This window comes from Muscardinus avellanarius (genome assembly GCF_963383645.1).
Source record: "Muscardinus avellanarius genome assembly, chromosome: 5".
NCBI classification, from domain to species: domain Eukaryota; kingdom Metazoa; phylum Chordata; class Mammalia; order Rodentia; family Gliridae; genus Muscardinus; species Muscardinus avellanarius.
In genome coordinates this window covers 136,591,538-136,616,408 of record NC_137790.1, presented here as the reverse complement: position 1 = coordinate 136,616,408, position 24,871 = coordinate 136,591,538, and the positions used below count along the sequence as shown (strand labels likewise).

General features: G+C 49.9%; 1 protein-coding gene across 1 annotated transcript in view; it reads left to right on the top strand.

The window, feature by feature from the left end:
* Positions 1–24,871, top strand: part of LOC308263627 (serotransferrin-like) — a gene marked incomplete at both ends in the record, with an annotated part of 29,230 nt that overhangs the window by 3,651 nt on the left and 708 nt on the right. The window contains 14 exons of the mRNA XM_080696612.1: positions 1,433–1,541; positions 2,678–2,854; positions 3,699–3,831; positions 5,482–5,537; positions 5,985–6,163; positions 7,860–8,037; positions 10,349–10,503; positions 12,153–12,243; positions 13,444–13,476; positions 15,111–15,266; positions 17,636–17,765; positions 18,487–18,551; positions 21,239–21,423; positions 22,913–23,102. Coding sequence (XP_080552738.1) covers positions 1,433–1,541; positions 2,678–2,854; positions 3,699–3,831; positions 5,482–5,537; positions 5,985–6,163; positions 7,860–8,037; positions 10,349–10,503; positions 12,153–12,243; positions 13,444–13,476; positions 15,111–15,266; positions 17,636–17,765; positions 18,487–18,551; positions 21,239–21,423; positions 22,913–23,102 — 1,837 coding nt within the window. The remainder of the gene's footprint in view (positions 1–1,432; positions 1,542–2,677; positions 2,855–3,698; positions 3,832–5,481; positions 5,538–5,984; positions 6,164–7,859; positions 8,038–10,348; positions 10,504–12,152; positions 12,244–13,443; positions 13,477–15,110; positions 15,267–17,635; positions 17,766–18,486; positions 18,552–21,238; positions 21,424–22,912; positions 23,103–24,871) is intronic.

Sequence of the window (24,871 nt, the reverse complement as noted above, 5' to 3'; positions counted from 1 at the left end):
GTGACCCTTAGAGAGGGGCGCGGCCTGGGGCCCGCCCTGGGCGGCTGGAGGAAGGACTAAGCTTTGCTGGCAGTGCTGAACTTCCCCAGGCGGCGACAGGAAGGGGAAGGGTTGTCCTGGCTGTACGCTCTAGGAGCCAGGCTGGACTCTGGGTCCGTCTTCTGGTGCTGGGGTTTGAAGGGACTTGCCGTCTGGGTCTCAGAACGAGGCAAGCCGGTGGACACTGGCGGAGGAGCGCAAGAGGTAGACGCGGCCAGCTGGAGCTGGCCCTCAGGAATCCTGAGAACTGGACACTGTGTCCAGCTCCTCCAGTCCCTTCCCTGCTGTGCCCCGTCACCGGCTTGCCCCACTCGCTGTGGGTTTGGTCATCAGTGAGACCCTGTTTCAGAATAAAGAATTAAAATAAATAGGCCTGGGTCTATAGTTTGAAAGTAGGATGCCCCTGGGTTTTATCCCCAGTACCAATAAATAAATAAATAAATAAATAAATAAATAAATAAATAAATAAGGCTGGGGTTGTAGCTCACAGGTAGAGCACTCCCGGGTTCAATCCCTAGTAACACACACACACACACACACACACACACACACACACACACACACACGGGGGAGGGGGTAGGAAAAGAGAAGAGGTCTTCACAGTTGGGGCCTGTAATCCCATTACCTGGGAGTCTGAGACAGGAGGATCAGGGTCAAAGCCAGTGTGTGATAACTCAGCAAGACCCTGTTTCAAAAGAATAAAATAAGCCGGGCCTGGTGGCCCTTGCTTGTAATCCCAGTACTTGGTAGAATTGCAAGTTCGCGGCCAGCCTCAGCTACTTAATGAGTGCCTCTGCAACTCAGTGAGACCCTGTTTCAAAATAAAGAATTGAAAAATAGAAGCCAGACATGGTGGTACACCCTTGTAATCCCAGCATTCAAGAGGCTGAGACCAGAGGATCACGGTTCGCGGCCAGCCTCAGCTACTTAGTGAGGCCCTCTGCAAATCAGTGAGACCCTGTTTCAAAATAAAGAATAAAAAAAAAAAATAGGGCAGGGGGTGTAGCTCGGAGGTTGAATGCCCCTGGGTTCCATCCCCAGACCCCCCGACACACAAATAGGGCTTGGGGTGTATCTTGGAGGCAGAATGCCCCTGGGTTACATCCCTAGTACAATAAATAAATAAATAAATGATAAATGGGATAGGGGTATAGCTCAGAGGTAGAAAGTCCCTGGGTTCAACACACACACACACACACACACACACACACACACACACCTCTTTTGGGGGAGATGGAGTCTACCAAAGGCAGCCTCATGGTCTGGCCAAGTCCAGGGCTCTGGGGTGCCAGGTTCTGTGGGGCCCTGAGAGTCACTCCCTGCTTGCGGGGTTCAGGTGGGCCTTCCTCCAAAGCTAGGGCTTCATCATCAAGTCTGTCCTCTGATTTTGCAGGCTTCTGAAGCAGATGCGGTCACCTTAGATGCGGGTTTGGTGTACGAGGCAGGCCTGGCCCCCAACAACCTGAAGCCGGTTGCCACAGAGATCTACGGCTCCCGGGACAGTAAGTGGCCTCGGGCACCTGGGAGGGGGTCTGTGCCTGTTGTTTTTTCCTGGTAGACAATGGTGCTGGTGTTTTACAGGCTGGTCGTGGGTTTGGGACCTTAATAACCATCTTTGGGGAGTGGGTGGAGAAGGAGTAGCCCCGTCGACCCCCACAGGCACACAGCAAAGTCTCGGTGGGCTTCGGGCTGGGTGAGGCTGGTCACTGGATAGTGACCCCTTGGGCCAGGCAGATTGCTCTGAAGGTCCCTGGGGCCTTGAGGTGGTCCAGGGTCCCTGGAGGCCCCGTGAACCACAGGTGCCATGTGAAAGGGACAGCCCGATCCATGGCACACCCGAAACCCAGCCGTCCAGGGGCTGTTCTTCCTCTCCTCCTTCTCCTGTTCCTCCTCCTCCTGTTCCTCCTCCTGTTCCTCCTTCTCCTCCTTGTCCTCCTGTTTCTCTTCCTCTTCTTCCTGTTCCTCCTCCTCCTCCTGTTCCTCCTCCTTCCTTTCTTCCATTTCTTGTTCTCCTCTTCTTTCTTCCTCTTCCCTTCTTTCTCTTTCCCTCTCTCTCCTTCCTTCCTTGCTTCTTTCTCTCCCCTTCTCCCTCTTTTTCCTTCTTTTATTATTATTGTTATTATTATTAATGGCACTGAAGATTGAACCCACAATATTCTACTTCCAAACTACACCTCTGGCCCTTCTTATTTTTTTTATTTTGAAACAGGGTCTAACTGGGTTTGCTGAGAGCCTCACTCTAGTGGAGCTTAGCTTTGAACCAGCGCTCCTCCATCTCAGCCTCCCCAGTACTAGGATTTCTGGCCCGTGCCACCCACCACGCCAGGCTGCAGGAGGCCTCCTCAGATCGACCTGAGCGACCCTGGGCCTGGCCAGGGGTCGGGAACACTTTGAGGGGGCTGGGCCCTCGAGCCACACCCCCAAGTTTCCTGGAGGGCTTGGGTTGGCAGAGGCAGGAGGAGAGACCACGACGCCAGAGTAAGGGAAGGATTCAGGACACACACACGGTGGCCTGCGGCCCCTGTGTCTGCCTGGAGAAATATTCCAAGTGCAGGGCTGTCTTTTCATTTGCCCACAAGCCTAGGAAGCTTTCCTCAGCCCCTCCATCCTGGCCAGTACTCACCCTGTCCCTCTGCAGATCCTCAGACCTTCTACTACGCGGTGGCCCTTGTGAAAAAGGGCAGTGGCTTCCAGCTGAACCAGCTCCAGGGCAAGAAGTCCTGCCACACAGGGCTGGGCAGGTCCGCCGGCTGGAACATCCCCATCGGCTTGCTCTTCTGCTCCTTCCCCGAGCCGCGCAAACCCATCGAGAAGGGTAGGTGGGACTCGGTCCCCGAGGCCGCGCTGGGGCCCCACGCGATCGCGGGACATGTGGGCTGAAGTCCAGGCTGGAGGAGGGAGCTTACCGGCCTCCACTGGGCAGGTCCCCGGCTAGGTGCCCTGGGGAGGTGGCGGCTGACCCTTTTCTGCTCTGAGCACCCTACAGAGTCCGCCCGGGGGAGAGGAGGAGCGGGATCAAGGGTCCACAGAGAGGTCAGCCTGGCCCACAGTGGCCGGGCCCTCTTGTCTGCTTTTCTGAAGTTTCTGCTGCTGGGGGTTTCTTGGGTGGCTGTCTGCTGGCCATGAAGTTGCCTGCAACATAGTAGGTGTGTCTTCTGTCTCTATTGCACGGGGCCACAGGGAACCTCCCTCTCCTCCTTCTCCCTCTCCCTCTCCCTTTCCTTCTCTCTCTTTGAAATTTTGGACCCAGAGACACTCAACACCCCAGCCCTATTTTACTTTCTCATTTGAAACAGAGGTTCTCACTTAAGTTGCTGAGGCTGGCCTCGAACCTGTGATCCTCCCATCTCAGCCACCCAAGATCTGGGATGGCCGTGCCCAGCTGGGGACCTCTCTTTGAGCTCAGTTGAGTCAGCGAGGCCTAAGTGAGCCTTGGCTACTGGGATCGCAGGCCTGTTCCCTTGGCTGGGGGGTGATGGGATGGGAGTTTGCTGTTTGCAAAGCCGGGGTCCTGTCCAGTGAGCATGAGGAAGGCCAGCCAGCCCTGGGTTTATGGTGGCGCTGGTCTGTCTGGTCTCTGATGGGCCAGGGACGGGATATGTCGATGGTCACGGCTGGCCTCGCTCATACCCTGCGGTCCTTTTCTCTGTGTTGCGCAGCCGTGGCCAGTTTCTTCTCGGGCAGCTGTGTCCCCTGTGCAGACGGCGCGGCCTTCCCCCAGCTGTGCCAGCTGTGTCCGGGCTGTGGCTGCTCTAGTGCCCAACCCTACTTCGGCTACTCCGGTGCTTTCAAGTGAGTGAGACTGGCTGCTTGCCGCACATCCTCAGGGTGGCCCAAAGTAGAGCCCTGCCTGCCCACAGGGTGTCCAGAGGGAATCGGGGGTACAGCCGGGGACCCCAGGGACCAACCAGTCCATCTGTCCTTCATCTGACCCTGGCTGCCACGCCCCTCTCTGGAGGCACTTTCTCTCTTTGCTGAGCCCTGAAGCCAGCCCGTGTCTCCTCTTGCCGTAAGGATAGGCGCGTCCCTAGTCTGGGCTCACTGCTCGTTGACTGACTCCTGCTCCCTATTATGGCCGAGCCAAGCGCCCAGTGCACCACCCTCTCTCCTGCCTCACCTCAGCGCCCCATCCACCTAGCTCCCTCTTTATTTATTTATTTATTTATTTATTTATTTATTTATTTTGGTACTGGGGATTGAACCCAGGGTCCTTCTATCTCCAAGCCACACTCCCCTCCCCCAGCCCTTTTAATTTTTTTTTTTTTTTAAGTTCAAACAGGTTCTTGATAAATTGTTGAGGCTGGCCTCAAACCTGTGGTCCTCATGTCTCAGCCGCCAAAGTACTGGGGTTACAGCACGTACCATGGTGACTGGTTTTATAAAGGCTCCCCCTTTATATTCTTTTTTCTTTTTTTGTGGTATTGGGGATGGAACCCAGGGGCATTCTACCTCCGAGCTGCACCCCCAGCCCTATATTTTATTCTTTATTTTGAAACAGGGTCTCACTGAGTTGCAGAGGGCCTCACTAAGCAGCTGAACTTGCTGCGAACTGCGATCCTCCTGTCTCAGCCTCCCGAATGCTGGGATTACAAGTGTGCACCATCATGCCCGGCTAGCTGCTCGCTTTATTTATTTATTTATTTATTTATTTATTTATTTATTTATGTATTTATGTATTTATGTATTTATTTATTTACGGTACTTGGGATGGAACCCAGGGGCATTCTACCTTCGAGTGATACCTCCAGCCCTATTTTTTCTTCTTTATTTTGAAACAGGGTCTCACTGACTTGCAAAGGGCCTCACTAAGTAGCTAAACCTATCCGAGAACCACATCCTTTTGTCTCAGCCTCCCGAATGCTGGGATTACAAGTGTGAACCACTATGCCCAGCTAGCTTCTTCCTTTTTAAACCATGTTTAGATTCTAAAGTTTTGTAGGCAGTCAATAATACCGTCATCTTCTATACCAGGCATTTAAAAATTCCCTTGTGCCGGGCGTGGCGGCGCATGCTTGTCATCCCCACACTTGGGAGGTGGAGACAGGAGGATCGCGCAGGTTCGTAGCCAGGCTCGCTGGCTTAGGAGACCCTGTTTTCAAATAAAAATATTAAAAAAGTAGGTCTGGGAGTGTAGCCCGGAGGTAGAAGGGTTTCCAGGAACCCCAGTACCACCAAAAAATAAGTAAGTAAATAAATAATAAATAAATAAATAAAAATTCCCTTGCATTATAAAAGTGCCTTGGGTTTCTTCTTGACGCTTTGGGGCGCAGGGCGGGGACCTTCACCTTCAGCGAGCCCAGCCCCATCTTGGGGGCCCTGCATGTCCATATCCCACGGTGCTTCAGCTGCGGGGCTGACCAGAGGCCTCCCCAACCCTGTCCGAGGGTTGAGGTGAATGGACCCTCCGGCCTCGCGGGAGCCTAACACGTCTCTTCCGTGCAGGTGTCTGAAGGACGATGCTGGGGAGGTGGCCTTTGTCAAGCAGTTGACCGTATTCGGTAAGTGATAGGAGGAGAGTCTGGCAGGTCCCACTATGTCACGCGCATTCCTGGGTTCCGCCCCCTTCTTCTGCCTGCCATTGCTTGGCTCTCCACCTGTGCAGAGGCAGTATTTCGGGGGTCCCCACCTGGATTCTTGGGCCTCTCTCCATCTTTCTATGCGCACAATGAATCAGCCCCTGGGAGGTGGCTGGGCTGACTTTGGCCTGTCCGTCACCCTGCCGAGGTCAGTTTCACGGGACATGGGGATGTCACTGGTGCGTGGGCCCCAGAGGCCTCGGTGGTTATCTGGTCACAGAATCGTTTTTCTGCCTGCTCCTTGGGCCTCAGTGATCACTCCAGACCCCTCAGCTCAAATTTCTATGACCAGCGGGACCGTGGGGGCACGGTGGGCACCCCAGCTCATGGCTCTGCCCGTGTTGGCTCACCTGGGCTTTCCCTCCCCAGAGCACCTGCCCCAGAAGGCCGACAGGGACCAGTACGAGCTGCTCTGCACAGACAACACCCGCCGGCCAGTGGACGAGTACGAGCACTGCTACCTGGCCCGGGTCCCTTCGCACGCCGTTGTGGCTCGGAGCGTCAATGGCAAGGAGGACCTGATCTGGGAGCTTCTCAGCCAGGCGCAGGTACCGCTAACCCCCACCGTCACCGGCACCCCAGCCCCACGCGGGGAGAGCCCTGTCTGCGGTCCCGGCTTTTCCTCCCGCCTTCGGGATGCTCTCGAAATTTCATGTGAGCCGGGCGTGTTGACGCACGCTTGTAATCCCAGTACTTGGGAGGCTGAGACAGGAGGATCCCAGGTTCGAAGCCAGCCTCAGCCATTAGCGAGGCTCTCAGCAACCTTGCGAGATTCTGTTTTCAAATAAGAAATAAAATCGGGCTGAGGGAGGTCAGGCATGGTGACACACGCTTGTAATCCCAGCATTCGGGAGGCTGAGACAAGAGGATCGGGGTTTACGGACAGCCTCAGCTACTGAGCGAGGCCCTCCGCAACTCAGTGAGACCCTGTTACCAAAAAAAAAAAAAAGGCGGGGGGGGGGCTGGGGTGTAGCTTGGAGGTAGAATGTTCTTGGGTTCAATTCCTAGTACTGAAAAAAAAAATCGGTCTAAGGGTGTAGCGTGGAGGTAGAGTGCCACAGGTTCATTTCCCAGTACCAAAGGGGGAAAAAAAAAAATCTTTGTGTGCTTAAGACACAGTGGGAACCCTACCACATCTCATCACATTTCCTAGAAGGTCCAGCTAGGATTGCTCACAGAGGGGCAGGGAGCGGCTCTGTATCAGCACTCAACAACCTCTGCCTCCTTGACCAGTGGTCAAAGAAGCCGCCTACTGCTCTATTCTGTCCCTTTCCCTCTAGACCAGGCCTTCAAGGCTCAGGCTAAACACCGGCACCCCCAGAAAGGCTCCCCTCAAAGAAACAGCCTCTCCCAATGTCCGACACCCGGACCACAACGCGAGCACTTCCACTGCCAACTTCACTCTTCTAGACAAGTAGAAGGTTGGAGCCACCTCCCCTCATCCAGTCCTCCCATCAGACCACTAAGGTTTGGGCAGTGCCGGGCGCAGTGGCACACGCCTGTAATCCCAGTCCTTTGGGGATTGGTGACAGGAGGATCGCAGGTTCACAGCCAGCCTCAGCTACTTAGTGAGGCCCTCCTCAACTTAATGACACCCTATTTCAAAATCAAGAATAAAAAAATAGGGCTGGAGATGTAATTCAGGGTTAGAATGCCCCTGGGTTCAATTATTAGTGCTGCAAAATAAATAAATAAAGTAACGTAAAGTAAAATAAAATAGGTTCAATTCTTAGTGCTGCAAAATAAATAAATAAAGTAACGTAAAGTAAAATAAAATAGGTCTGGGGGTGGAGCTCGGAGGTAGAATGCCCCTGGGTCAATCCCTACTACAAAAAAAAAACAACAAAAAAACATAGGGTCGGGTGTGTTGGCACACGCCTGTAATCCCAGCATTCGGGAGGCTGAGACAAGGGGATCGCGGTTCGAGGATAGCATCAGCTACTTAGCGAGGCCCTTTGCAATTCAGTTGAGACCCTGTTTCAAAATAATAGAATAAAAAAAATTAGGGCTGGGGGTGTAGCTTAGAGATAGAATGCCCCTTGTGGAACCTATTTCCAAGCCTGAGTTTTATTTTTATTTTGAAACAGGACCTCACTAGGTTGATGAGAGTCTCACTATTTGCTGAGCCTGTCCTCGAACCTGCGATCCTCCTGCCTCAGCCTCCCAAGGACTGGGATGACAGGTATGAGCCACCGTGCCCGGCTCCGTTCCGCCATCTTTAATCTCCTATTTTACTGCAAACAGGAACATTTCGGCAAAGACAAATCAAAAGACTTCCACCTGTTCAGCTCTCCACATGGAAGTAACCTGTTGTTCAAGGACTCTGCTCAGGGGTTCCTAAGGGTCCCCCCTAAGATGGACTACCGGCTGTTCCTGGGCTATAATTACGTCACAGCCTTGCGGAACCTACGGGAAGGCGTCTGTAAGTCCTTGGGAAGGACTAGGTGACGGGCAGGGGCGGGGGTCACAGTCTTTCCAGGGACCCTCTCTCCTCTCCTGGTGCGCCTCTTTCTGACCTCCTGTGAGCCCAGTGTTAGGCTGGTGTCAAATGGCATTAGTCGTGATGGCGTGGCGTGGACACCACTAAAGGCTATTGAGGAAATTCGCGTTTTAGATGACTTGGGTTGGTCTTACATCATTTCCCCTACGTGAATCAGAATCGCCTTACCCACTCTGTGAAGCCGGTTAGCCTAGCACGAAATAGCTAAAATAAGCATTCATGAAGCTACACGTGGTGGCTCACACCTCTAACCCAGTCCTTGGGAGGCCGAGACAGGAGGATCACAGGCTTCCAGCCAGCCTCAGCTACTTAGTGAGGCCCTCAGCAACCCAGCAAGACCTCATTTTTATAAAAAGGGGGGAGATGTTGGAGATGTAGCTCGGAGGCTCGGAGGTAGAATGTCCCCGGGGTCAGCCTCCAGGACCACACAAACAACAAAAAAAGACACAAGTAGAATAAAATGAATTTTCTTCATTGTGTATCTCCAGCCAGTACTATGAGCAACATGTGCTATATTGAAGCTGGAGTTCTAGAAAGATCCATCTCAGCCTTTGGGTCACTGTTGTTTTTGTTTTTGTTTTTTGGTACTGGAGATGGAACCCAGGAGCATTCTACCTCAAAGCTAAAGCCCCAGGAATATTTTTTATTCTTTATTTGGAGACAGGGCCTCACTAAGTAGCTGAGGCTGGCCGCGAACCTGCGATGTGTCTGTCTCAGCCTTCCAAGTATTGGGATTACACACCTGAGCCACCACACCTGGCCGGGATTTTGTTTGATCATTCATTCATTCAGCCAGTCAGTCCATGCACATATACTGAATATCTGGACATAAACCCTGCTACGTGCTGGACAATCACACATATATAAGATTCCGGCGTTCTAGAAATCTTAGACCAGGGAGAAGACAACAGAGGTTTGATGACTAGTGATCATTTGCAAAATGTGAGCTGAGTAAATGGAGAGAGATTATCCCAAGAAAATACCGAGGTACTATGAGAGTACAAGCCAAAGACAGACAGGCCCTGGCCTGGGGGAATTGAGGAAAAGTCCCCTAGGACGAGACTCAGAGGCGGGGTCTGAAAGACAAGCAGGTGTCTCTTGTCTAGTAGACGGGCATCATACTGACCATGCACTCACACTGCTTAGCCGTGGAGGGTGCAAACCACACGGACCCGACCCGTTGGAGCTTATGTCCTACTTTATGGGACATGACAACAGGTTGGAGACAGACATCAGAACACATCAGGCATTACGGTGCTATTTCATAAAAAGTAGAAAGAGCCGAGTGTGGTGGCGCACGCTCCTCATCTCAATACTTGAGAGGCTGAGACGGAAGGATCGCAGGTTCGCGGCCAGCCTCAGCTACTTAGGGAGGCCCTCCGCAACTTAGCGAGACCCTGTTTCAAAATAAAGAATAAAAAAATAGGGCTGGGGGTGTAGCTCGGAGGTAGGATATCCCTGGGTTCAATCCCAGTACTGAAAAAAAGAATAAAGAATAAAGAATAAAAAATAAAATTGGGCATGTTGCTCAGAGGTAGAATGCTCCTGGGTTCCATCCCCAGCACCACAATAAATAAATAAATTAATTAATTAATAATAAATAAAACAAAATCACGTTATTTATAGGGGAATGGATGGAACTGGAGAACATTATGCTAAGTGAGATTAGTCAGTTACAAAAAATAAGAAATTGAATGCTCTCCCTAATATGTGGAAGCTAGGGAGAAAATGGGTCATCGGAGGAGCTCTAGACGAAGAAGGAGAAACTAGATGAGCAAACACGGCGACCTGACTGAGGGGACGGGAGGGGGGAAGAGGGGAATCCCCTGATGTACGTTCACAACGCATCAAAGCCGATCACTGAGCCAAACATGAGAGGGAGGGAGAGGGAGGGAATGGGGGAGGGCTACAGAGTGATGCGTGCACGTGTGCCTCCACCATCTCGTATTCCATTAAGATGTATGACTACAATGTACCAGTAAAACACTTTAAAAAATAAATAAATGGAAAAATATCAGACAAAAGTCATAGAGAGCCCAGGGTTTGGAGAGAATTCGCCTCTCAGAAGAAGTTCCAAGCTAAATCTAAGTGGAAAGAAGCCAAGAGGTTCTGCGCGGACTCTGCCTTCTGAGACGATCACTTCGTCCAGGGGATCTGTCCTGTGCACGAAGACGGTAGCACCGCCGTGGGGGCCGCTGTCTTCTGACCGCCGCTTCTTACCCCTGTGTGGCAGGCCCCGAAACCTCCAAGGAAGAGTGCGGGACGGTGAAATGGTGTGCGCTCAGCCACCACGAGCGGCTCAAGTGTGACGAGTGGAGCGTGAGCAGCGGGGGGCAGATCGAGTGCGAGTCTGCGGAGTCCACGGAAGACTGTATCGCCAAGATCATGGTAGGGCTGCGCACCTCCGGGGGGGGGGGGGCTCCCCGGCCGCCGCCCACGCCCAGGGCTCAGCCCTTTCCTGACAGCAGTCCCTCGTGGCTGAGCACAGTTTGGATCTCCTTTTGCTTTTACAAATCAAGAGTAGTATTTTTGCTACGGAGACATCTTGCCCCAGTAGTTGCCCACATATCCTGTTAATCTTTTATGATGTCTTGCTAGAAAATAGATCGCCAGGGAAATCTTGCGAACCTTTTGGAATCTAAGCATCTCTGAAATTCAAGGCTTATTAGCTCTGAGTACATAGGTGAACGTTTGACTTTCGCGCCGTACACCTGCATGCACCAAGTGCTGGGCCAGTACACAGCCACCGAGAATAAAATGAGGGGCCAGAGACCCTCAGGAGACGCCCCGCCCCACAGACACAGCCGCGCGTCCCTGACTGTCCCCCCAAGTCACAGATGAGGATTCCTGGGGTCAGGAAGGTGTTGGAGGAGTGTCTCTGGGACAGGGGGGGCCTGTAAGAAGATAGGGTCGATGGGTGTGGGTCTTTATTCTTAAGTAACTTGGCTGGGCAGCGGCCATCATGGTGGTTATAAGGATTGGATGGAAATGAGAGGACTTTTTTATTTTTATTGCTATGTAAAAATTACACAATAGCGAGATTTGCGGTCACATATTTGTCTCAGCTCACCACAATTTGGCCGATCGCCTTGCCCGGTGCCTCCCCTTCAACCTCTGCCCCTTCCTCTATTTTACTGTCTTCCCTTCTATTTATATGACATCCCTCTTCCTCTCTCTCTCTCTCTCTCTCTCTCTCTCTCTCTCTTTCTTTCTTTCTTTTCTTTTTTTGTGGTACTGGGGATAGAACCCAGGGGCATTCTCTCTCTGAGCCACACCCCACCTCTATTTTTTTTTTTATTCTTTATTTTGAAACAGGGTCTCACTGAGTTGCAGAGGGCCTCACTAAGTAGCTGAGGCTGTCCGCGAACTGCGATCCTCCGGTCTCAGCCTCCCAAGTACTAGGATTACAAGCGTGCGCCACCATGCCCGGTTCGTCTAACTTTCATATTAAAAAAAAAAAAAAGCCCCCAAACAGATGACACTTGACTTTCCAAGTTCGGTTTATTTCATTTAACACCATGTTCTCCAGTTCCATCCTTATTCCCCAAACGATATCGTGTCATTCCTCTTCCTGGCCGAGTAAAAGCCCAGTGCCTACACACACCTCCTTTTCCTTATCCATTCATCTGTTGATGGACCCCTAGGCTGGTTCCGTAATCTGACTACTGTGAACTGCGCAGTTACAGAGATATGCGTGCAGTGCTATCGGATGCTGACTTTAATCCTTTTGGGTAAATACCAGGAGTAATAAAACTGGGTCATAAGGTGGTTCCGTTCCTAGTCTTTTGAGGAAACTCCACGCTGACCGCCACTGAGGCGGTAGTAATTTAGAATCCCGCCAACGGCGTGTCAGTGAGTGCGTTTAGAGTCTGTCCTGGGCGTGCCTGGCTGATCCTTGGGGTGCCGGATGAGCAACAGCGCTCTCCCCAGCGTGCATAACACGCGCTGAAAAGGCCTTTCAAGGCCACAGCTGGAGGGGCGGGTGGCGCAGGAGATGACATCTTTTTCATCTGCCACAACTCGCCGGGTCTTTGCAGAACGGAGAAGCCGATGCCATGAGCGTGGATGGAGGATTTGTCTACATAGCGGGCGAGTGTGGCCTGGTGCCAGTCCTGGCGGAGAACTATGGTAAGCGTGGGAGACTGCCGCTCCGTCTTCTTCCTTCTGCGCCACAGAGAGAGGAGATGGGAGAGGCCCAGGTTGATTCGTACCACAGCTGCCATAAAGCTCTCGTTTGCCGAACGCCTCTCACCCTCTGCCTGGGTCCTCACGGCCATCTTAAAGGAGAGTTATTGTCTCCCTCGATGGTCCTCTCTGCTGCAGAGAGGCTGAGACTTCTGGCGGGCCTTCCCGTCTCCAGGACTCCTGCAGCCTTGTGGCAGAGGTTTAAATATAGTCAGCTGGCACCCCCTGTGGGCTCCGTGCAGCTGGTGCAGCAAACCCGAAACTCAACAGTATGTGGACAAACTCCAGAGACCAGCGCTGAATGCACTGCCTCATCCGGGGAGTCTGGGCTTGGCAATTGGTGACATGTGAAGTTTTTTGTTTTGCTTGGTACTGGGGATTGAACCCAGGGGGCATTCTACCTCTGAGCCTCTCTCCCAGTTTTTATTTATTTATTTATTTATTTATTTATTTATTTATTTGCAGTACTGAGGATGGAACTCTGGGGCATTCTACCTCTGAGCTACACTCCCAGTCCTATTTTATCTTTTCTTTCTTTTTCTTTTCTTTCTTTTTTTTTTTTTTTCAGTACCAGGGATGGAACCCAGGAGCATTCTATCTCCAAGCTATACCCCTGGCCCTATTTTTTATTTTTATTTTGAATCAGGGTCTTACTGATTTGCAAAGGACCTCACTAAGTAGCTGAGGCTGTCCGTGAACCATGATCCTCCTGTCTCAGCCTCCCAAATGCTGGGATTACAAGCGTGCGCCACCACGCCCAGCTCCTATTTTTTGTTCTTTATTTTAAAACAGGACCTCACTGAGTTGCAAAGGGCCTCACTAAGTAGCTGAGGCTGTTTGTGAACCACAGTCCTCTTGTCTCAGCCTCCCCAAAGCTGGGATTACAAGCGTGTGTCACCATACCCGGCTCCTAGTTTCTTATTTTGAAACAGGGTCTTGCTAAATTGTTGAGGCTGGCCTAGAACTTGTGATCTTCCTGTCTCTACATCTCAAATATTGGAATTACAAGTGTGGGCCGCCCTACCTGGTACGATGCATGGAGTTTTGTCTGCTTAAAAAAAAATCTCATTGCTGTATGAGAAAGGCATGATTTCCCCATCTGCTCATAAGTGTATAATGCTGTCTTCATTTTCTTTCCTCCAGAAAGCACTGATTGTAAGACATCACCAGTAGAAGGTGAGTTGGAACTGGTAACCTCAGACACAAAAAGGCAAATTCACTCTGATCAAGGGAAGCAGTTAGGTAAGCCTAATATCCGTATCACAAGTAGATCAGGCAAGCGGAGACATCTATTTTTAGAATGCAAAAGTATCGTGGGAGGATGGTAACTGACGATGATTGTTCCTTCGCCCTTGTCACGACCCGTACACGGGATTTCTCATTTAATCCACAAGGTGGCTACCAGCACCTGCTAAAGATGCACAGAGGACCCTGGGTCTCAAGTTGCTTACGGACGATCTGGGGCCAGACATTCAGAAAGCAAATCCAGACCCTTCCCACCACCTCGAATTACATGAGCTCTGCACATCTTTGGATGGGCGTTAGCACCAGCTGAGGAACTTGCTTTATTTGTTCCTTAGAGCGCCAAGCGCCTTACAAAGGCAGATGTCTAGGAGTGTGAACGTGTCGGCCTGTGCCGGGCCCAGGAACCCAGGCCAACCTGGCTCTCTCCCAGGGTTCTGGCTAGGGGTGGACCGAGAAAGATGGGGTGGGAACAAGTCAGGGAATCTCACGGCAGGGTGAGCCAGCCAGCAGTATGCAAGTCCGCCCTGGCTCCTTCCACTGAGCTCAACCTGGAAGACTCTTCCCATCACAGGAGATGCCTACTTCTCTAGCAGATCTAGAAAGAGCCATTCTCACTCCACGGATACTAAGGATTATGTTTTCTGCTGGAGACAGTATTCTAAATTAATTAAATTAGAAAAGGAAAAACCATGGGTTGAGGCTCTATTCAACATTATAAGCACCGGGATGTATTTGCTACTGAAACTACGGCTGAATTTTTTTTAAAAATGTTTTCCACCTTGTATATTTATTTTGGCATAAAACTATTATGTTCTTCTGATCAGAAAATGTCCGGTCTGATGAACCCGTATGCTTTATCCATCTATTTACTACTGCATCCAGTATGGGTTAATTTTATGAACTGTTGGAGTTACATTAGCTCGTCAGCGTCTAGTCCCCTGGTACAATATATTAGGGTGAAAATTGCTAGGTTTTTTTTTTGTGTGTGTGTGGGGGGGGGTACCAGGGATGGAACCCAAGCACATTCTACTTCCAAGCTACACCCCCAGCTCTATTTTTTATTCTTTATTATGAAACATGGCCTCACTGAGTTGCAGAGGGCCTCACTAAGTAGTAGTTGAGGCTGTCCGATAACCGCGATCCTCCTGTTTCAGCCTCACAAATGCTGGGATTACAAGTGTGCGCCACCACGCCCGGTTAATTGCTAGTTTTTAACTTTAAAAACTTTATGCATCCAGGGAAGGGTCATACACCAAGTGGTTCTAGAGTGAGACGGTATTCTTATTATTTGAGGGGGGGGTCTTTGTTTTTTTTAACCAATACTTAAAATCACAAAAATTATACTTAGTAACAGGGTACCATGTGATTGCAGTATTTTGTTTTTACAGTGGAGATTTACCTCTTCATCCTTCCCCACAGTAGGTTATCACATAGATTCTCTCGAGACACAATAAATGATTCAGGACACCTCTGCTGCCCCAGGCAGTTGGTGGCTTTAACGCAAAGCCCATACGTGGGACACCCCAGTGGTATTAACACTTGCTTTCTGGCGTCTTTCTCCTTAGGGTATTATTCTGTGGCCGTGGTGAAGAAATCGAACCCTGATATCACCTGGGACACTTTGAAGGGCAAGAAGTCTTGCCACACCGCCGTGGACAGAACCGCGGGCTGGAACATCCCCATGGGCCTGCTCTACAGCCAGATCAACCACTGCAGATTTGGTGAGGGGATCCCGGGAGCGAGCTGGGCACACCGAAAAAGAAGGATCTGGGGAAGAAGGGTAGATACAAGACGCTGTGGGCTCTGGTACCACAGAAGTAAAATTCGGTAACAGAAAACCTTCAGGAAATAATCAGAAAGGACCAGGAGGTGGTGGTGCACGCCAGTAATCCCAGTACTCGGGAGGTTGAGACAGGAGCATCACATATTCGAGGACAGCCTCAGCTAGTAGTGAGACTCTCATCAACCCAGTGAGACCCTGTTTCCAAAATAAAAATAAAATAGGGCTGGGGGTATATCTTGGAGGTAGGATGCCCCTGGGTTCAATCCCCAGTACCAAGAGAGGACCAAGAGGACTGAGGGGCTGAGAATGTGAGTCAGGATGATGCGTTTTGGTTGTACGTAACAGCTTACATGAGTATATATTTACTTTTATCTTTCACATACTCGGTGCTGGTATGGTCAGAGGGACCTCCCTCCTTTCTGTTCTGTCCTTCCCAACATGATGTGCAAGGTCACCCTGTGGTTGCCATCACACCTAGGACCAGGCAGCCCGAGCACCACAGAGTCATAGCAAGGGAAGGTTCCACCGGGCCACTGCCAGCTTTAAAAAAGGAGCCTCACCGGGCGTGGTGGCGTACGCTTGTCATCCCAGCATTCAGGAGGCTGAGACTGGCTCATGGACAGCCTCGGCTACTTAGTGAGGCCCTCTGCAACTTAGTGAGATCCTGTTTTAAAATAAAAATACAAAATAGGGTGTAGCTCAGAGTTCAAATGCCCCTGGGTTCCATCCCCAGACCTACCAAAAAAAAAAAAAAAAGCTTCCCCATACTTAGTTATAAAAGAGAAATCTTTCATTTGGGCATGTTCCTACTCCAGTAAAACTTGGTTTTTCTTACTAAGGAACAAAGGGAAATGGGTATTGGATAGATAGCTCGTAGGTCCTGCCATGGGGATGCCGAGGCTGTGTGAGCGTGGGTGATTGATCCTGGGCTCTTCTGAGGGCTCGATATCACTTTAATTTCTGGGCCCTCTGAGGATCGCCAGGTAGGAGTTTACTTCTGCCCCCGCCTCAAAGTTCTGGGTACAGGATCCCCAGAGACAGATGTTGTACAATACTTCTGTTTTACCCTCACCTCCTGAGTGGGTCTTCCCTGCCACCTCCAAATTCGGGTGACTGGTTAAAAAGGAGAGGCCTCTGCATCTGGCTCGGAACCCAGCAAACCCTGCGTGTGTGGGGACCGTGGCGAGGCAAGCAAGTCTCTGCATCCCTCGATATGAGGCCAAGTGCAGCTGCGGCCACATCTGGGAATCTTGGGCTTTTGACCAGCAAAAGCACCGCCTCTGCCCGCGCCCCGGGGGCAGGTGCATCTGCAGCCCTGAGCCAGCAGCTGGACTGCAAGGGACGCCCCCCACCCCTCAAGGATGTAGTAAAGTCTCTCCTAAGGAGCGGAGGGACCAGGAGTCACCTGGAAACACCTTGCCAGGGCTCAGGAATTCTGTTTCTTGTCTAGACTAGCGATGGTATCATCGCTCTACTCAAAGGCCTCCAACCCGAAATGCAGTCTTGCACACTTTGCCCAACCTTGATAAGTCTCTATTTATTTATTTGTTTGTTTGTTTGTTTATTGTGGTACCTACACCCCCTAGCCCTGTTGTTGTTTTTTATTTTGAAACAGGGTCTCACTAGGTTGATGAGAGTCTCACTACATTGCCGAGACTGTCCTCAAACCTATGATCCTCTTGTCTCAGCCTCCTAAGTATGGGGATTACAGGTGTGGGCCACCATGCCCGGCTGATAAGTTTCCTTTCAAAGTTTATAGCCTGATGGTTCTCAGTTGGCAAGCCACTGTGATAGTAAAATAAACAACAACAACAACAACAACAAAATAACCCCCCCAAAAACAGTAATATTATAAGGCACTCAGGTGTCTCTATAAAAATGGTAGGCGCTCTATCAGGTAGGATGGTAGCGTGGAATTCAGAGATCATGTACTTCATGATTCTGTACCTTTTAACTATTATCTAACTATGAGTGAATGTGTTCTAGCTCTCCTGGGCCATGTACCCCTGATATATGTTCCAGAAAATCCTCTCATAGACTCAAGAAGAGCTGACTTAGCCGGGCGTGGTGGCGCACGCTTGTAATCCCGGCATTCGGGAGGCTGAGACCGGAGGGTCGCAGTTCACGGTCAGCCTCAGCTACGTAGTGAGACCCTCCGCAACTTAGTGAGACCCTGTTTCAAAAATGAAGAATAAAAAATAGGACAGAGGGTGTAGCTCGGATGTAGAATGTCCCTGGGTTCCATCCCCAGACCCGAAAAAAAAAAAAAAAAAAGAATTGCTGACTTCTTCTTACCCTTTTGTGCAGATGAATTTTTCAGCCAAAGCTGTGCCCCTGGGTCTGAGAAAAATTCCAGTCTCTGCGAACTGTGCATGGGTCCGAGCATGTGCGCCCCCAACACCAGAGAGGGGTATTATGGCTACACAGGGGCTCTGAGGTGAGTCTTTCAATCTTCACACAAACGCAACAACGGCCCAGCCCTGCCCACACTCCTGTTAGGAGCTAAGGGGAGAGTTTTATGTTGTGAGTCCATTAGGTGATGGATGTTTCCGGGTAGAAGTTTTTTTTTTACAATCAAATGGATAGTATGGCCTACCAGTTCTGGGGGGCAGTTTGCCCTCCAGGGGACATTTGACACTGTCCAGAGATGTTTTTGATTGTGATGATTTAGGGAGGGATTGCTACTAACAGTCAGTGGACAGAAGCAGCTGGACACCCTATAAGGCATAGAAAAGCACTCTAGAGCAAAGAAGGACCCAGCCCCAAATGTCACTAGTACCACAGAGAAGAAACCCACCGTAGTTGAGTAAGCACTGAATCAGAAGTTTGGTTCACTCTCCGTGCACCTCTGAGTAATTAGATGCATTTAAGCCGTCGGAGGTACAGAATCAGGATGTACACAATTTCTAAATCCCAGGCTACAGTCCTACCTTAGAGAACGCCTAACGTTTTTCTAGAGACACCTGTACACCTTAGGACGTGACTGCTTTTAACTATCCTTTCTGCTTCACACTTCTGTTATCCGGGGGACTCTGTGACAGAGTAAGAGGCAGACTGGCTGGTACCGCCTGGCCTGCCGGGGTCTCTCAGGTGGGCCCTGACTGACACGTCTCTCTGACCGCCTCTCTTCTCTCTCCCTCTCCTCTGCACTGCTGCAGGTGTCTGGTTGAAAAGGGAGATGTGGCCTTCGTGAAGTACCAGACCATCAAGCAGAACACGAATGGTACGTGCGCGTACTTGTTTGTGCCCGTGACATCTGGGTCAGTAGGACGCGCCGGTATTCAGGGATGACTGTAGAAGTATGACGGGCACTCCCAGGCGCCAAGGCTCCAATTCCCAACCGTAGACCCCACAGAGAAAAGCATCCACTTGGATGGGCAGAATGATCAAGCCCATTAAGCCCAGGGTTTCCAGTGGCCCTAAGTCCTCCCCAACACCCCACACACACACTCCCAAACAGCTGCAGGCCTGGTCCTTTTCCCCTAAATGCTTTAGTATCTGTTCCCAAGAACAAGGCATTTTCTTACACATCCACAGTACAATTACCAAGATCAGGACATTGTACATGACATGGATTTAATGCTACGTAGTACATAGTCAAGGGTTGTCAATCATTCCAATAATTTTCTTTCTTTTTTTTTTTCTTGGTACTGGGGATGGAACCCAGGGGCATTCTACCTCCAAGCTACACCCCCCGCCCTGTCTTTTTATTCTTTATTTGGATACAGGGTCTCACTGAGTTGCAAAGGGCCTCAATAAGTCTCTGAGGCTGTCTGTGAACCGCGATCCTCCTGTCTCAGCCCCTCAAATGCTGGGATGACAAGCGTGCGCCACCACGCCCGGCCCAATAATTTTCTTTATAGCTACTTTTTATACTTCCTGGCCTGGCGACTGGCAAGGCCTGGAGGCAATGGCACACTAGGAGCGATGAACAACAAGGTGTTGGCTTCTAAATACTATTTTCTGCAGAAATGAACCAGGACTCCTTGGAAAAAGAGCGAATTCCAACATTGGGGCAGGAAAAAAGTATATGATGACCCACTGGCACTGGTGTGCTAAAAAAGTAATGAGATGGGGCCGGCATGGTGGTGCACACTTGTAATCCCCGCGTTTGGGAGGCGGAGACAGGAGGATCCCACAGGTTTGAAGCCAGCCATGTTGGCTTAAGAGAACTGTTTCCAAATAAAAAGTATAAAATAGGTCTGGGAGTTTAGCCCGGAGGTAGAAGGGTTTCCAGGAACCCCAGGACCACAAAAAAAAAAAAAAAAGTAATGAGATGGGCCAATTGGAAGGTTCTCCCACTGCCAAACCTTGGAATTTTAAAAACAAAAATGATAACAGTAAAGGGTAGTAACCCACTGAATAAAATAAGAATCCACATGCCAGTACTGATTAGGCAAAGGGACAGCTCTTCCTTACAACAGAATGCCAGTATATGTGCTAATGTAATAGCTCTTCTTTTTAATAGAATACTTATATACATGCGGAAGGAAAAGCAAAATTAGAAAACTATCCTTTGGCAACCAGTATGTTGAATAATTGATTCAGGCAAAAAAACATCAGTGGGTGCTCACTTGGGGGTGCAAGTTGAATATATAGGACATAAAAGAAGAAGCCCTGACACCAGGAAGCCACAAGCTGGGCAAGTAGCTTACATTTGTCACAATCTAATACTAAGAAAATGTATAAACAGGAAACATCCTCATAACTCCTGTAGAGGTAGATGCAGGGCGTACGTGACATCACGGGTTACGGCAACAATCGTGAGTGGCATTGAAGGAGACTAGGAAAGAATTTTTAGTTGACATGTAAAATACTAAAAAAAAAAAACCCCTCATGATCCTGAGCTCATGTCTTATATGTTCAATTAAAGAAAGAAACATAAAGCCGGGCGTGGTGGCGCACACTTGTAACCCCAGTGCTTGGGAGGCTGAGGCAGGGGGATCGCAGGTTCGCAGCCAGCCTCAGCTACTTAGTGAGGCCCTCTACAACTCAGTGAGACCCTGTTTCCAAATCAAGAATAAAAAACTGGGCTTGGGGTGTAGCTCTGAGGTAGAACGGCTCTAGGTTCTGCAAAAAAAAAAGAAAGAAACTTAAGTGCAAAATAAATAAAATAAGAAATGTTGCGATCCTGTGTGGTGGGAGAGAAGTAAAAGTCGCTAAGACAGATTTGAGCATTGCCTCGGGAGGATGAAGCTGAAACTCTCAGAATGGAAGAGGTGGCGTTTTTGGTTTTGTTTTTGTTTGATGGGAATAAAAAGCAGCCCCAGAAGTGGCTGCTGCAGGAACTGGACCCGCGCCATAGGCGTGTACACATTTGAACTTAGAAGTAACAAGGGAAGTCAGGTTAAAAATGCTGGTGCAAGGCCGGGCGTGGTGGGCACGCTAGTCATCCCCGAGCTTGGAAGGCGGAGACAGGAGGATCACGCAGGTTCGAAGCCAGCCGTGCTGGCTTATGAGGCCCTGTTTCCAAATAAAAAGTATAAAAATAGGTCTGGGAGTGTAGCCCGGAGGTAGAAGGGCTTCCAGGAACCCCAGTACCACAAAAAAATAAAAATGCTGGTGCAAAAGTCCAGACGTGTCCTCTGGGGCAGAGTTCTGATTGGACATGTCATTTATAGATCCCAGATAGATCGATCTGGCTTAGAGCGCTGTTTTCTCCCTATGCTGGAGTGAGAAGTACATAAAGCTTTGGTGATTTATAGAAATGAAGATCCTTTTGGAACAAACCCCACAGATTATACTTCATTCTCCCCTGGTGGGTAGGGAGCATCACTAATAATTCCAGGGTCACAGGAGTCAGTGTCGCCTTGTAGACCCCACGAGTGTCCCAGCCTCCCCATCTTGCTCCTGGTGAGCATGGAGCTCTGGCGATCCATTCTGGCTGCTCTACCTACTTTCTCTACCCAGGAAACAACCCTGACGCGTGGGCTAAGGACCTGAAGGAGGAAGACTTTGAGTTGCTGTGCCGCGATGGCACCAGGAAGCCCGTGAGCGAGGTTGCCAACTGCCACCTGGCCCGCGCCCCCAATCACGCTGTGGTCACGCGGCCGGACAAGGCGGCGTGCGTGCGCAAGGTGTTAAAGGAACAGGAGGTAAGACCAGCGGCGCCTCTCACCCTTCACCCCTAGAGCGGGCGTGGAGATTATCTGGGGAGCTCACAGCTTAGCGCAGCCTGACTCCGGCATTCTCTTTCTAAACACTTAGAACCAAGAGGCCACGGCTGTGAACTTGAATATCTGAACGATTCGAATCGCAGCTCTGTAGCTTTCTAGCTGGGCCATATAGGAATAAAAATAATATAAAATAGGAAAATTAATAATAATACTCATCCCTACTTCTCAGTTAATAAAAGGATTAGTGAAGCAATGTACCCAAAGAGCATAGGAGGAAGCGCTCAAATCGGGGCAGCTGGACGTCTTGGGCCCGGCTCTTATTCTGTTTCCTGGTCATTGGAAATCAGCCCCCATCTGATCCTTGTGCCCTCAGGACCCAAATTCCGCCTTCCTGCTCCCTGGATCTTGCCCAGGGGTGCCCTCACGTTCCCTCCATCTGTCCTTTCTGAAAAGGAGGGAGCCTGATCCTGTTTCTTAGCGTTTCTTGATACAAGTCTTAAAGAGTGGATCTCTGGATTTCTGTGTCTCTTGCTTAGACAGATGGAACAAAGCTTTCAGTAGATAAACACTGGCCATCTGCCTTTGGAGAGCCCCCTCGCTGGGGAAAACAGCCACACCAGGGCCAGCCTCGTGAGGAAGGGGCTGCTCCTAAAGGCCCCCGGACACTCAAATATCACCTTCCTCTTAGGTACAGCTTCCTGCCTGCGGAGTCACCGTTAGCCATTAAAAAAAAACAAAGACAGTGCATATTCAGAAGTCCTTGTCGAGCAATAATGAGCGTTGACTGGGCGTCCCCTAGGCGCTGTAGGGATGCTAAGCGCCTAGGAGTCGCCGCCTCATGTGTGCCCTTCGGAGGCCTGGAGAGGCTACGCTGGCCCAAGATGGGACTCAGAATGCCGTCTCCAGCGGACTTTCCACAAGGGCCTCTCCTGCTCCTCGGGAAGGGTTCACATTCAGTGTCTTCTTTGGCGATGACATTGGAAGGGACCTAATAGCATCCTCGTATTTCCTGCAAGCAACCCCAAGGGACATGGGCCATGATGTGGGGATGAGAGACAGAGAAGGCAGGAGGGGGTGGGCAGGAGAAGGGGCTTCTCAGAGGAAGGAGTACCTGGAACCTTCCAGAGGATTTGGCGGCACCATGAAAGCTCGGAGTTTGGGAGCTTCAAGTAGGTGACAGAGGTGGAAAGCCGCCCAGGCCTAAGTGGTGCTTCTCTGTGTCCCCAGGGCTGGCTCCGAGCCGTCAGCTCCCAGCCACTCAAAGGTCACACACCCTTTCTGCAGCCACTTATCTGCGAAAAAATCGCTGCAGATAAGTGGCTGCAGAACCGCACCCGAAGCCTTTGCACACCTTTCTGAGATAATTCGGTCCTGAACGGACTCAGTGGCCGTATTCAGTGCTGGATTTATTATTCCCGACTGAGCCAGTCTGTCGCACACCCTCACACGTTTTCTGTTTATTTGACAGATGCAGTTTGGAAGCCATGTGTCCGACTGCTCCAGCAAGTTCTGTTTGTTCCGGTCTGAAACTAAGAACCTGCTGTTCAAGGACGATACAAAATGTTTGATCCAACTTCCAGACCAAATCACAGCCGAAAAGTACTTAGGCCCAGAGTATGTCACGGCCGTCCGCAACCTGAGGAAATGTTCCACCTCACGTGAGTAGGAGGAAGGGCGCGGGGAGCGTCCTGGGGTGGTAGCGACAGAGAAGTCCACTGCGGCCCTCGGGATGTGACCCCGGGCCAGGATGTGACCCCGAGCCCCGCGTGCGTGATGCCAGCTTGGCTGAGCAGGGGGTCAGGGGGACGTGGGCCCAGGGCACTAAGGAGGAAAACTTACTGGATATGCAGAACTCTACTTATTCCCAAGAAAACAGAGAGGTTTATGTGTATGTGCACATATCCACTGATATACAGCAAGCTTTTTGTTTCTTTGTTTGTTTACATATTTGTTTATTTATGTTTGGCACTGGAGATTGAACCCAAGGGCAATACACTTTCAGGGTACATCCTCAGCCTTATTTATTTATTTATTTATTTATTTATTTATTTATTATTTATTTATTTTGCGGGTCTGGGGATGGAACCCAAGGGCATTCTGTCTCTGAGCCACACCCCCCAGCTCTAATTTTTATTCTTTATTTTGAAACAGGGTCTCACTGAGTTGCAAATATTCGAAGTAGCTGAGACTGTCCGCGAACCTTGATCCTCCCATCTCAGCTTCTGGAATGCTGGGATTATAAGTGTCTGCCACCAGGCCCCGCTCCTTGTTATTTTTTAATTTTGAAACAATGTCTTGCTAATTTGCTGAGGCTGGCCTTGAACCTGCATTCCTTCTGTCTCAGCTTCCCATGCAATGGGATTATAGGCCTATGCCACATGCCTGGCATCTTTTTGTTGTTGTTACTAGGAGTTGAACCTAGGGGCATTCTACTTCTGAGCTACACCCCCAGCCCTTTTTAATTTTTATTTGAAAAAAAGGCTCTTGGTAAATTGCTGAGGCTGACTTCAAACTTGAGATCTTCTTGTCTCAGCCTCCCAAGTACTGTGCATGGTTGCAGTAAACTTTTTATTAGAGTTCTTTTGTCTAATATGGTAGCCAGTAACAGAGATGGCTGTTTAAATTCAAGGTATTTAAAATGGAATGAAATTAAAAATACATTTTCTCAGTCCTACCCAGCCACATTTTTTTTTTCAGTATTGAGGATTGAACCCTGGGGCATTCTGTCTCTGAGCTACCCCCCAGCCCTATTTTTTATTTCTTATTTTGAAACAGGGTCTCGCTAAGTTGCAGAGGGCCTCACTAAGTAACTGAGGCTTGCTGTGAACCTGTGATCCTCCTGTCTCAGCCTTCCAAAATGCTGGGATTACAAGTGTGCGCCACCACACCCGGCTAACCCAGCCACAGTTTAAGCAATGTGGCTTAGAAGCACACTTTAAGCCACAAATAGCTCCATATAGAGGTCAGAAAAGAAAATAACACTGTGGAAAGTCCTTTTAGACAGGGCTTTTCTATAAAGCTCCAACTATGATAAATTCTGGTAACTATAAAGTTGCCAATTATACTGCTCACCCGGAACCAGGCTCACAGAGGTGGAACAGGATAAAACACACCTTTGCGGTATAGCTCTGTTGGGGATAACTGAATCACTTTAAGGCATCGGGAACATGTAGTGTAGACTAGTTATCCTTCAACTACACTGTGTGGGTGAGTCTGGGTCCAAATTAAAAATTGTGTATTTGAATGGCGCCTTGCCTGTAATCCCAGTACTTGGGAGACTGAGACAAGAGGATTTTAAGTTTGACGTCAGACTCAGCAGCTTCATGAGACACTCAGCAACTTAGAGAGACCCCGTTTCAAGATAAAGAATAAATAAAAAGGGCTAGAGGTGTAGCTCAGTTGTAGAGTACCTCTGGGGGGAGGTTGA